This window comes from Diabrotica virgifera, chromosome 3, assembly GCF_917563875.1.
Source record: "Diabrotica virgifera virgifera chromosome 3, PGI_DIABVI_V3a".
NCBI lineage: Eukaryota > Metazoa > Arthropoda > Insecta > Coleoptera > Chrysomelidae > Diabrotica > Diabrotica virgifera.
In genome coordinates, this window is record NC_065445.1 from 222,260,426 (window position 1) to 222,274,857 (window position 14,432).

General features: G+C 31.9%; 1 protein-coding gene across 8 annotated transcripts in view; it reads left to right on the forward strand.

Moving 5' to 3' along the window:
- Positions 1-14,432, forward strand: part of LOC114330003 (ABC transporter G family member 20) — a 632,705-nt gene that overhangs the window by 558,652 nt on the left and 59,621 nt on the right. For all 8 annotated transcript variants that reach the window (XM_050645856.1, XM_050645858.1, XM_050645863.1 and 5 more), the window contains 2 exons: positions 3,999-4,108; positions 8,868-9,072. In XM_050645856.1, the coding sequence (XP_050501813.1) occupies positions 3,999-4,108; positions 8,868-9,072 (315 nt within the window). The remainder of the gene's footprint in view (positions 1-3,998; positions 4,109-8,867; positions 9,073-14,432) is intronic.

Genomic DNA, 14,432 nt, shown 5'->3' on the forward strand with positions numbered 1-14,432 from the left:
TGTGTAATAAATTATTCCTTTCAAACTATGCTTTCTATGTATATTTTACACGCAATTCACAAAAATACACCTTTTTTTTATGATGACAGTCAGTTTGACAGTCGCGAACTAAGTAGTATACAGTCGTCTGCAGTGGATGATACCAGTCGCTCAGTCGCATGATCGCACATACACGGACGTATACGCTCTAAGCTTCGCTGGTGTCGCTCCTGGCGGATTACTAATTCAACTTTCACCGGTAATTTTTAAATTTATTATTTAATTGTTATCGCTTAATATTTACAACGCTAAAAAGTAATTAAATTGTAACAGATTTTTTTAAGATTTTGCTAATCATTTTGACGTTCTATTGATGAAATATTAATTTCTTACTCCGGATACTTTTACAAATGACTATAAACACTTCCAAAAGCAAAATCTTAGTCTTCTCGAGGGGTGGCCATTTCTCCAAAGAGCGAGGATTCCTGCTAAATGGTCAAAAACTTGAAAGCGTTAATAAATTTAATTATCTGGGTGTAACGTTTAGTAGTTCCTCGTTATTTCGAGAGATGGCCGTTACTACGATTGCTAGAGCCAAGCAGTCTATAGGAGCAGTAATGAACCTCTTGTCTAATGCAATAGTAAATTCATGGGAGACGAGAATTACATTATAAAATTCCATTATTTTAAACTGTCTTTCTCAGTGTATATCTGTCTGGGGTCTGCGCTACTCAAATACTCTAGAACAAATTCAAACTAATTTCTTTAAGAGACTGCTGCATCTACCAAAAAATACCCCCAATACTTATGTTAGGCTAGAAGTTGGCCAAGTTCACTTAAAATACTTAATTTTTAAAATATCACTTAATTGGCTTGAGAGAATTTTACTTATGGACTCCTCTAGGTATCCAAGAATTTGTTATAACCGTCTTCGTCAGCTATGTAACAATAATGACAATAATGAGAATTATAACTGGGTAGTTCAGCTAAAAAATTATTTTTCTGAAATTGATGCAAAAGAAACTTGGGAAAATTTATCATGGGGGTTACTGAGGCATCAAAGAAACGGTTTGTTATTAAAAATGAAAGAAAAACTCTTCCAAGATGACTTATCAGCATTAACAAGTTCTCGCTATTCTTTGTACTATAAACATTTCTCACACAATAGGCAACCGCAAAGCTATTTACAAATAAAAACTCCCATATATATTACAAGACTTTATTCATAAATCAGACTTTGCTCTAAACTTTACATAAAATTTTATTATAAAGGGATTTCGTATCACATCGACCAAACTGAAAATTGTTCAATATGTAATTTACACAAATTAGAGACTCTTTCCCACATTTTGTTGGAATGTCCATTATACTCGTGTTTTAGATCACCCCTTATTCGATCATTTGTAGAGAATACCGAGAGCTTTTTTCTGTTTTTAAATACAACCCATTCTCCCACTGAGATTAAGGAACTGTGTACATTTTTTATTAATGCACTCCGATTGCGTTCATTTATATTAAATGAATAATTGTAACTAAATCTCCATTAAGCGTCGACTATTTATGTGTAATAATTTGTACTCAACCTCTTGTTAAATGATTTTTCATTAGAAACAATAAACATATCTATCTATCTATCTATCTATCTATCTATCTACTTTTACAATTATCGTGTTGATGGCGCCAAGATTAACAGATTAATTTATAATTACATATTACGGAACATTAAAAAAACGTAAATTCGGTATTTAAAACGTAAGTATATTTAAGGTAAAAATATATACCACAGCTTTGACCAACTAATATTTTTTATAATTAATATTTTTAATTTTAATTTTAAATTAATCACTTTGACATTTATGTCAAATTTCCGGTAAAGGTTTACAGACTTGTCACTACTGGCGCTCGCGAATTTGTAAATATCCCCTCTACGTACGAGCTCACAGCGTATACGCGCTACCTACTAGTCGCGCGACTACGCTTCCAATGGACGACTAGCCTTAAATTGTCATTTTCTTCCGACATAGAAACGTCAACTCTACTTTGTTTTCGTTTGACGCAACTAAACGTCAACATAAAATTGAAATGTCAGATAAACAAATTTTATTTATTTATATGGCCATCGATACATAATTCGCAAATATTTTACCGGTATCCTTACTTTTTCTGTCTTTACACGGCAAATTGCGTGTAGTAAAATTCACACTGGTACGGATATTATGTAAATATTACTAGAATGTCATTCTACTTGAAAATGTCATCATTAATTTAAAGAGGTGGCTTTTGAATGGTCTTGGATAACTGTTATTTTTATAATTGCAAATTATTAATTCAGTTAATAAATGTGATAGTTTTTTCACTAACTATGTATTCAGTGATTGTAATGATTTATATGTACAACAAAAACTAATACTCAATCGAGAAAAGAGGAAAAGTGTTAAAGTGATTTTGTAATAATATATTGTTACTACGGAACGCTTACAATTTTGAACATCTTTAACAACAAATTACTTGGATCACAGAATATATTATCCTGATGAATTCTCTGCTTGGATCTTCCACAAATAATACACAATAAATAACTTTGATTAAGTTCACGTCTTAAATCAATTATTTATCAAATACACTATATATCAATATTATTTTATCAACAACTTAAAATATTCCCGATGCCATGTCAAATATTTAAAATTGTCACTGATTGTCACTGTCTGACTGATAGTATGCTGACGATATTCTATTCGACTGAGTGCGTTGTATGACAAAGATAGATTTGAAAATATTACCAAGGACATTGTCTTCATTTTTTTCGAATCCTGAAAAACCAGTAAATATTTTTGAAAAATTTAAACGCAGCATGAAAGACTATATTATTACCGAGGGCCGAAAGTCCCTTAGAATACATAGAAAGTTTATTTTGAATGAGATATTTGAAATTAAATATCACACTAAATTTTCTCTTAGTTTTTCACCCCTGTAACTTATTAAAATAAATATTATAGAAGTTCTCAGGGACTTTTCGCCCTCGGCAATAACGTAATCTTTCATTCTGCTTTCAAAAATACTTATTAGTTTTCTCAGGATTCGAAAAAAATGAATCCCCATTTGAATAGCATCGCAGACGAAAATAGTACCCATCCTCTTAATGCAATGTTAAATTACAGTTCACTATTGTCAAGGAAAACTGTTTGTTTTGTATTTATTTATTTATATTAGATATCAAATCTGTATTATACGAGGTATATCAAAAAATATGATATATTTTCGGTCAAGATTAAAGTATCTTTATTTTTCACAATATTGAAAAGTGTTATTATAAAAAGTTGTTTGGAGTTAAAAACTATATGTTCTAATATGCAATTATTACTTGTACATCCTTCTAAAGATAAAAAAAATATTTGAAAATTTTTCTCAAATTACGGATACCAATACCATTTTCATTCATAACTCTTTTATTATTAATTTTACGAAGAAAAGTTATTCTTCATAAAAAGATCTGCATGGTCTAAAATCTAAGATGCAATCATCATATATTAAATTTTATCAATTTTATTCGAGGTATGTCAAAAAATATGAATTTCGTTCGAGAGTAGAGTACCTTTATAGTTCACAATATTTAAATTAGGATATAATTGCATATTAAAACATAGCATTTAATACTAAACAACTTTTCATAATAGAAATTTTCCATATTATGAATTTAAATACGTAAATAAACAAAGTTTTCGTTATGATAATGCTCGCATTTTCAGCTTGTTTTTTTTATTTTTTTGGAAGCTCCTCAGCTTAATATCTAGCAGCCGTCACTGTTAATTATTATCTCTGTTCGCGTATCTTCCATCTAGTATCATAAATATTGAAACAATTAGCATATTTCTAAAATTTGATTTTGCTGGGTCCGACTCTGTTGAAACTGTACTATAACAAGAAACCTTCCATTGATGTAAACATGCGTAAAATTGATGTAGAAACAATAACCGATCAATGATATTTATAAAAATCGCACGCTTTTCTTTTTGCAGATATGGTCTGCTGGGCGCATCAGGTTGTGGGAAAACGACTCTCTTGTCCTGCATCGTGGGAAGGCGGAGACTCAACACTGGAGAGATATGGGTACTGGGAGGAAAACCAGGTAATGTATTTTTATCAAAAGGTACAATAAAAGGCCTTACAGTAAATCTTAAAATCAAGGGCGTAGGCGCAAAATTTCGCGCCAATGTATTTTAAACGCATTCATTCTCTTCGAATCCTGAAAATACTAATAAATATTTTTGAAAAATTTAAACGCAGAATAAAAGATTGTATACATTATTACCGACTTGTAATTTAAGTTAAAGAAGAACTGATAATTTATCAACTGGTGTCCAGATTGCAGTAGTATAAACACAGTTTGTGTTTAATAAAAAATTATTACCGATTATTACTTAGAATAACCAAAAAGTTTCTTTTGTCTCTTTTTTATACCCCTCTGACTTAACGACGTTCTACACCTTCGTTGCGGGGTATGCCTCTCAGAGGAAAGGGGGGAAACTTATATGCAAGCGAAAGTTGGTAACAATGCATTTATAGCAGAATACTCAAATCATATGTTTCAGTATTAAATACTTTATAATAATAAATTATAATAAATTACGGAAATTACGGAATTAATTATATAATAAATAAATTAAAAGTAAATGGTACGGTAAACAATCCTCATTTTTTAATATGTTATTCCTTACAAAAAAACCTTTAATTTAAGCACAAATAATTAAAAATCGTAAATTTTGGTCAAAAGTTATTAACTTTTTTAGAATTCCCATAAGAGCCCATGTTAAAACTTAATTTTGACCCTTATAGGTCTGGATCCCGCGTATGAAAAAAAAGTTGATTAATAGCAAGCTGAAAATTTGTTAATAGCTTAAGGGTTTCTAGTCGGATAAACATTGATATATGGGAACACTGGAACAGGGGAAGTTTTAATTGTGGAACAGGTTAAAAATTTGGAACGGTCAGACCACGAAAACGGCACATTTATTTTGTCCGACAGAACAGACTTATACTCTCCGAACAGAGATTAAACTCTCGTGCAAAAATCAGACTGATGTTTATCACCTATCATCATTCCTGTCATTTGGCATATTCTACATGTTCCACTCATTAAAACGCCCAATTGGTGATAAATAGCAATCTGATTTTTGCATGAGAGTTTAATCTCTGTTCGGAGAGTTTAGGTCTGTTCTGTCGGACAAAATACATGTGCCGTTTTCGTGGTCTGACCGTTCCAAATTTTTAACCTGTTCCACAATTAAAACTTCCCCTGTGCCAGTGTTCCCATATATCAAAGTTTGTCCGACTAGACACCCTTAAGCTATTAACAAATTTTCAGCCTGCTATTAATAAACTTTTTTTTAATACGCGGGATCCAGACCTATTACAAGTAATTATACGGCACGGTAAAACAATTTTTAAAAAATCAAGTCTTAGTTTTTTGAAGTAAACTATAACATACTAACATTTCATGCAAATCCTTAATTCTTTGCCGAAGGTGTAAAACGTCGTTAAAATAAACGTAAGCATTTTCAGGGACTTCCGGTCCTCGGTAATAATGCAATCTTTCATTCTGTGTTAAAAGTTTTGAAAAATACTTATTAATTTTCTCAAGATTCGAAAAAAAATTATGCATTTAAAACACATTGGCGAGAAATTTTGCGCTTACGCCCTTAAAGGTTAAAGTTGCTAGCGATTTAGCTATAGTAATAGGATGCTAATTTTTTTAAAGCAAACAAATGGTAGGTATATTTCGACGTTCTTTAAATTTATTAAAAAATGTGAATGTGAATATTTTTACAGTGGAATATTAGGAATTAGTAGAGAACTTAAGAAAATTAAAAATGTTGATATTTTTATAAGAATCAAGAAATTTAAATAACTCACTCATCAGCAACATAGCAATAGAAAAGTAACAACATAAATAATTAGGAACACAAAATGGAGACTAGACAGAAGAAATTATTTCCGGAATAGAAATTGCAAAGAACACAATTAAGAATCTACTTTGCAAACCTTAACCATATCGTAGCGTTTTGCACAAGAATGCTATGATGCATTGTAGTGTTCTTGTACATTATGTATGTTTCACATCGTTGTTGTCTTGGAAGCATTGATATTAAAATAACCTAAAATAAAAAAAAACAATTAAATTCCTTTGAGATCTGATACTTACAATAATAAAAAACCGCTAAATATCGTAAAAATGAGTGGCGCATACAATATTGCAGCTACAAGAGCTAATATGAATATTACGTGACGCAAAAATGTATTTTCATTTTGATGAAAAATAAAATTATAGATTTATTTTAAAAGATGTTTCCATAATATTTCCTAAATTTGAAGCAAAACGCGTCACAAAAGAGTAACTTTGATAGAGTTTGTATTTTGAAACTCTTTTGTGGCGCGTTTTACTTCAAATTTAGCAAATATTATAAACACATCATTTAAAATTAAACTAGAATTTTATTTTCCATCAAAATAAAAATACATTTTCGCGCCACGTAATACTCATCAGCTCTTTTGTAGCTGGAATATTGTATGCGCCACTCATTTTTACGGCGTTTAGCGGTTTTTTATTCTTGTATCAGAAGTTTTTCAAAGTTATTTATAAATTAAATGTATGAAGTTGAATGTAATGTTTCTCGATTCCACGGTAACCGTTATAAATGGTCGCCTTTTGTAGCATTATCTCTCAAATGATCTAGTGACCATCGAATGTACACTAGATTTTTTTTCTATTCGAAATATGTAAATTGAAAAAAAAATTATTGAGATAGCCGGTAAATGAACTCGGAGTGCCCTATCAAATTTAGCGTCGTAACCACTACAACTACATAAAACATTTCGGCGATAATGGTCAAATGGATTATAATTTTAAGCTTGATAACTTCGAAGCGGCTTAACCGATTTTAATCACTAAACATGAAATTTAAACGTATTGACAAGTAGTATCTGATGCATCTAAGGTCAAGTATGATAACTGAAGGTATTACAGGATTTATTGAGCTTGAAAAGCCGTTTTTCTTATGGGAAATAGATTTGACCACATTTATGAAGCCTATAACTTAAAAATTCAAATTTTCCCAGACATGAGGTATACAGTGATAGACGCGTCTAGAGTCCTCCTACAAACGCTTAGTTATTCGCGCAATTCGTTTGTTGAAATTTTGAGTAATTGTTGAAAAACCAAAATTTTCAAAGTATATTTTATCAGTTATTCGGCTATACTGAGCCGTGTGTATGTCTGATCGTAATCGCTTAGGCACCATTTGAAAGCTTAACTCAACGCTATTGATTTGGTTTATTTGCGGTTTTCCTGTTTTTCCTTGGACCTAAGATATATATCCCCAAAAAATATGCCGTTGTGTACCTACCCAGTCCTATAGCTGGCTTATGGGTGGTGGAAAGTCACAAACTACACCGGTTCTGAATCGGCCCTGACCCCCTCTTGATACACAGAAAAAAAAATGATATCGGTATAACTTTTCCACAAACATACAATTTTCCCCTTTTTAAACAGAAATTGAATAAAATGTTCTGAGCTCGGTAACTTTTGAATGGTATAACCGAACCGATTTTTAATATTAGACATGAGTTGAAAAGGTAATGATAAGTACTGGCAGAAGCCGTAAAGGTAGGACTTAAATTTTTCAAATTTTTGTGAATTTTGGGGACGAGAACATAAAACAAACCCTAAATGGGAAGGGCCTTAAAATCCACACCCTTGGATCAAAATGGACGGTTGTCCTATGGATGGTAAAGTATTTTCCTGTACTTTTAGAAGGGATGTGGCCCAATTTTTAATTCAGTCAGGTTTAGAAAATCGGTAATTTCGTGTATATATAGTGTCGCATGTACGGGGTTGTGCGCCACTGGCGAGAACTGCCGTTCTTCGGGATAATGCGCAATCAGGAGAATGCAAATAACATCATGGACCGATAGACTAACGAATGCAGAGGTAGTAAACAGAATGAAAACATAATATTTTACCACACATATTTCAATATTTGGATTATAAAGGGAACGGGAGAAATATGCATTACTAAGATTAATTGTTCAATGAAAAATAGATATAATATATGTATAAAATTAGATTGAATAAAAAAGGAGAAGGATAATGGATTATAATTTCCATATGTTAGGAATATCTTAGCAAATTTGATCTGGGCGAGAAAAAAAGAGGGCCACTATGTTCAAGTTACCCGACAGAAGGTGATAGACTTGGTATGTATCCACAACAGTGATTTGAAGCAGATTTTAACTCATATTGTAATCCGCTGATACCGTAATACAAGTGAGATTGGACATCAGAAAAAATGCCAATGAAAAGCAGTGGGCACAACATCAGAAAGCACAGCTAGTGACAGGAAAGTCGTTCTACAGTAAGAAAAGAAAAATAAAAACAAAATGGATGAATGTCCCGCCCCACCCCGGTTTGTGTTTGGTGTCATTCAATAGATTTTTGAAAAATATTAAAAATATGTTTTTGGATTTTTTTATTTAGCAGTGTACCTATTTGTCGACATATGAGACCGTTCATTTAAATTTCTAAGAGTATCAGGATAAATTTTTGTTTTTTTATCAGATTATATGGCTTCTCAGAGCCCGGTACCTACATGGTCCAATGCCCTTATTTTGTGTGGTCCGAATGTTTTGTTTATATTTTAATGTTTTGCAGATGTGAATAGAACACACATACAGCTCTAGACGAAATACACAGCTCCATCCAATATCGAAATTTTTATTGTAATAACCCTAAACCCTCTGAGATTCATTATTAGTAACATTTATTAAATGTTTGGCTATCCAACGTATATTGTTATAATACCTTTAAATTATTTTGGTTTCGTAATTTCTAGGTACAAAAGGTTCGGGAGTACCGGGTAAGCGTGTGGGTTACATGCCTCAGGAAATAGCTCTTTACGGAGAATTCACAATCAAAGAAACGATGATGTACTTTGGATGGATCTTCGGTATGGAGTCAAAAGAAATTTACGAAAGACTGCAGTTTTTACTTAACTTCTTGGATTTACCTAGTCAAAATCGTATGGTTAAGAATCTTAGGTAAGTATTTTCCTTTAATATTTCAGCAAAATAAATACAAAATTAAATTCACATTAAAAAATAAAATTATCCCAATGAAATACAAAAAATATTTAATAAAATTAAGGTTCAAATTATTTACACTCATTTATTAAAACGTTTTGATTAGTTTTAATAATTGTTTGGACAGATCTACCCTTTACTTTAGGAGTTCGTTCGATGTTCTGTCCTCTCCTGGTGATTTCCTATCTCTTAATTTCTTTAATTCTTCCTTTACCTCTCCCTTCCAAATATTAATTTCTTAGTTTATCGTGACTTATTGTGTTGGTACTTCGTTATCGTTATCCTTAGCAAATAGAGATGGAAAGTAGTCTGTCCATATTTCTGTTACAATGTGTCTCGTTTTTATTTGTTCGTTTTCGTTCATCTCGTTTCTTTGTCCTCTGATCACTCTCCTTATTTCCCTTTATCATGATCATTCTCTCTGCCTTTATATCTATGCGAGGTTGGCTTTCCTAATTGTGTTACTCTATAAGTTTCTATCTTGGGCCATATCAATATTAATCCCTTTACCGACATGTCCTGCCTGAGCGTGTCTCCCCAGGTCTTTTTTGGTCTTCCTCTCGTACTTATTCCAGGAACCTGCAGTTTAGCAATTCTTTGTATTGGGTACTAATTTCTCAACATTAATCATGGCGAAACCATTTTGCTTTTGCTCTCTAATATTGGCTTATTTCTCTATCTCTCTAGATATATTTCTGTGTATGGTTCATAGAAATCGTGTTCAATCTGTTTTGAAAAGCTCTCCCAGTGTTCCCTTTTTAATTTTATTGTCTCTTGTGTTTGTTGTGTTCAATATTGTAAAAAAGCTTTCTTCTTTTGTGTACATTTTGTCTTGATTCCTCTCTCCAAGTGCTTCTGTTGAGGGGTTAGTTATATTATTTTTGAGTTTTTACCAGCTTTCCACGATGTTACCGTTTTCTAATCTTTCATTCTTAATAATCTTCTCTGATATACTTTTTCTGTAATGATCTCTTGGTTGTGATGTATTTTATAATGATTCTCTTCATGATTTTCATTCGTGTTTTACGTACATGATCATAGGTTTTTATTATAAATTCTATGTGAATAGATTAAACCGTTTTAAAAATAATTTCTAAGTATTATTTCTATTATTTCTAATAGTGGAGTCAATGAAGGTTTTCACCTCCGATTTCGTTGAACCTCCATCGATTTTCATGAAAATTGGTAAGTATGTAGAGGATACCTCAAGAATCAAAGGTGACATGGTGCCAACTTGCGCTTTTACCCTGGGGGGGATGCCACCCCTTCTCGGGGGTGGAAATTATTTTATTAAAAATAATACCACTAATCGATAGAGGGACAAATTATAAGTAAAATTTGTTATATAAAGTTATTCCAATAAATGAATAGTTTTTGAGTTATTAAAGATCAAAAGTTTTGATTTTTCCTGAAAAAAAAATCCATGTTTTAAAGCAGTTTTTCATAAATAACTCAAAAACCATAAGTTTCTTTAAAAAAGTTATTATTACCAAAATCGAAGATAATATAAAAATAAATAAGCTCCTTATTCGAAAAATCCTTTATTACATATATAAAGTGAGTTATATGCAATTGAATGTATATTTTTTTTCCGCGTGTACTCAAATCTTAGTATTCAAGCTTAAATAACAGGAAAACGATGCACTTTGTTAAATATAGATACTAAACATTTTAATAAAGCACTTAAAGGTAACTATCAAAAAGCTATATAAGAAGTCGATAGCATCAAAATTAAGAAAGTTATGATGGAAATAAGAGGACCCTTTCAGGTTTTTTAGGGAAGAATGAAAAATGAAACATACGTCATTTCCACAAAAATTAAAATTTATAGTAACCCATTTAAAAATTTATTTATTTTAACATGAGTAATAACTTCAACAATTTTGACCGGTTTAGAATGCATATTTTTGAAAAAAAAAAACGATTAAAGAAAATTATAATTTTTCAAATTTTCGTGAATTTCATTTTCTTTGGATAATAACTCCAAAAATACTCGATATACTTAAAAAATGGTAGAGAACAAAATTTTAGTTTTAACTTTATTTAAGCTTTTTCTTTTTTTAATATTTTTTTACGACAAAAAATAACCGAGATAGAAACATTTAAAACCTAAATTTTACTGCGAGAACCATGTAACCGGGGCCATTTCACCTTGTATTAAAAAAAAATAAAGGATTTAGAAAATGATGTTTAATACAGTATTATAGACCGTTTACTTAGCTCTGTAATGGTTTTTGGATAAATCTCATATTTCAAAAATTAACTGAGTTATTTTAAAAAAACCAATAACATTTTCTTTGAAAAAATTTTATAGCGGAGATTTTGTATGTATACAGGTGGTGTGAAGTCCAATTAGTTGTTTGTTGTAGGAGATACGAAAAAAGTTTATATAGGTGAGATTGGGGCATAGATAATATCAGAATTTAAATACATTTCCAAATATACAGGGCCACCCATATTGACAGGGTGAAACAAAATTATCTTTTGTTTAATGGAACACCCTGTATATTTTTACATTTTTGGATTCTCCTCTATGTTTTATTCCTTAAAATATCAGGTTTTGTGATGTTATACGAAGTAGTTTAAAAGATAATTACGTTTTTTTTTCAAATTTCATAGCAATATTCACCCCCTGTATAATTGTAGTGATTTGACATCAGAAAATCAATTTATGTTCAAGTGATTTTTAATATAGTCTATTATTGTTAAAAATTATTAATCTAGCAAAACGTTTAATTTTACCTAATACAGGGTTGGTCGAAACTGAATGAGTGTTTTCTCAAAGTTTGAGAGTATGATTTTTCTCAAACGGAGCAGCCTGTAATGCCTGTAATGAGCATTATAATGAAATGCTATTGTATGGCACTTTATTATTTCCCACCCTGCCAGTGAGAACTGAATTTATTTTTGAAATCCCTAACTTTATGTCTTTAATTATTTTATATATTGTAAACGATTAAAAAACAATCAAATTAAATTGAAATGAATAACCAGTGTATATCGTCCACATTTACTTCATATTTAACGTAGCCTGTACCATAACATTGCACAGATTATTAACCCTGTATAGCAACGATATACCATGAATGTGAATTCATACTTGAGAAATGTCCTATATCCAGTCTCACAAAAAAAAGGGATTCTTCAAACATGATATATATGCAGACAAAATCAGCCAAAGTGATTTGCGATATCTAATTAAAGGCTGTACCAAGTTGGTTTTGTTGAATATAGCATGAAAGCACGACGATACTTTAGTGATAAGCGTATTTTTCGTAGTAGCTATAGTATGTTGTTTTATATTATGTATTACCTATATTAAATTAGTTTTAGTATGTTTCGTTTATCTAAAAAAATGTAAAACAAAAAAAAATCTGTTTTTCTTGTAGTTGTTTTTTCGTATAGATATTGTTTTATATTGTAGTAAATTGAATTTAGTTTTAGTATGTTCCGTTTGTTTGTATAATTATATTTAATTAGATTTGCTTTAATTACTAAAATAAATAAATTTTCAATTATATTTTATGTATTTGTGCCGAAATAACATGTATTTATGTATTTCGTATCCCGAAATAACCAAAGTACGTGCCTCCTAGCGGCGGGATACGGGCAACAATACATTGGCTTATAGGGCAGTCCTTACAGTAGGGATCCTGGCCTATACAGAAAAATGCAGGCGGGTGTGGGGTAATACTGCACTTTGGTTGCATTGGTGGTGTATTGGCTAAACGTGCAGGGCAGGGTATGGTGCTGATAGAAAAGGCATTCAGGCATCAAATATCCAAAAATCTTTTCAGGCCATAATAATGAAAAGACCTTCTCCAAACGCAATAAAAACTTATACTGAAATGATGGCATCTCCTGAGGTAAAATGTTCCGGAAGTAAAATGAGCCTCCGTTCGGATCTCCGGGTGAGGACTATCTCAGGGGGAACACCATTACAGGTTAGAAAAATTAGGATAGGGTCTTGGAATCTTGGTAGTCTTACAGGTAAGAGTCTGGAGTTAGTGGATGCGCTCAAACGAAGAAGAGTTCAAATTGCTTGTATTCAAGAAACTAGGTGGAAAGGACAAAGGGCGAAAGAACTAGGTGAAGGATACAAATTGTGGTATGTAGGGAGTAGTAACACTAGAAATGGAGTTGGTATAATTGCTGATAGTGAAATGAAAGATAACGTAGTAGAAGTTGTAAGAACGAGTGATAGAATGATGTCAGTGAAATTTGTAATTGATAAAGAGGTATTGAATGTTGTGTGTGTGTATGCTCCCCAAACAGGTCTGGGTGAGAATGAAAGAAGAGCTTTCTATGATCAATTAGGAGACGTACTGAGTGATATTCCAGCAGAGGAGAAAGTTATAATAGGAGGTGATTTCAATGCACATGTGGGCCAAACCAAGACAGGATATGAAACAATACATGGGGGATTAGGCTTTGGAACTAGAAATGAAGCTGGAGATGACATGCTTGAATTAGCAACAGCATTGGATATGGCGATTGTTAACACATTCTTTAAAAAGAGAGAAACTCAACTTATTACCTACAAAAGTGGACAACATCAATCCCAAATAGACTACTTCATGATAAGGAAAGAAGACATACGTGAATGTAAGGACTGCAAGGTAATAGTGAGTGAGACAGTAAGCCAACAACATAAGCTGCTTCTTCTGGACATCGAAGTAAAAAGCGAAACTAAACAAAAATATCGGAGAGGACCACAAAAAATCAAGTGGTGGCTGCTGAAAGATGAGAAAGAAGGTCTATTCAGGAGAAGAATAGTAGAAAAAATATGTTGGAACGTGAAAGGAAGCCCTAATACAATTTGGAGAAAAATGGCCAGTAGTATTAGAGAGACTGCTATTGAAATACTTGGGAAAACGTCAGGAAAAAAGTTTGAGCATAAAGAGACTTGGTGGTGGTCAAACGAAGTACAAGGAAAAATAAAAGAGAAGAGAATATTATATAAAAAGTGGCAAGAAACCAGATCCGACATAGATCTTCAAAACTATATGGTGGCGAAAAAGGAAGCGAAAGTAGCAGTAGCAAAAGCCAAAGCAGAAGCGTATTCAAACCTATACGATCAACTTGATACCAGGGAAGGCGAAACGAAGATATATAAAATAGCCAAACAGAGAGCAAAGAAAGCAAAAGATTTTAATCAGATTAGATGTATCCGAGATGAAAATAATAAAATACTAGTTCACGAAAGGGAAGTCAAAAAGAGATGGAGAAAGTACTTTGACAGCTTATTAAATGAAGAATTTGACAGACAGCCTGTAGAGCCAACGGAGACAGTAGCAGCAATGGTCACCAAAATAACC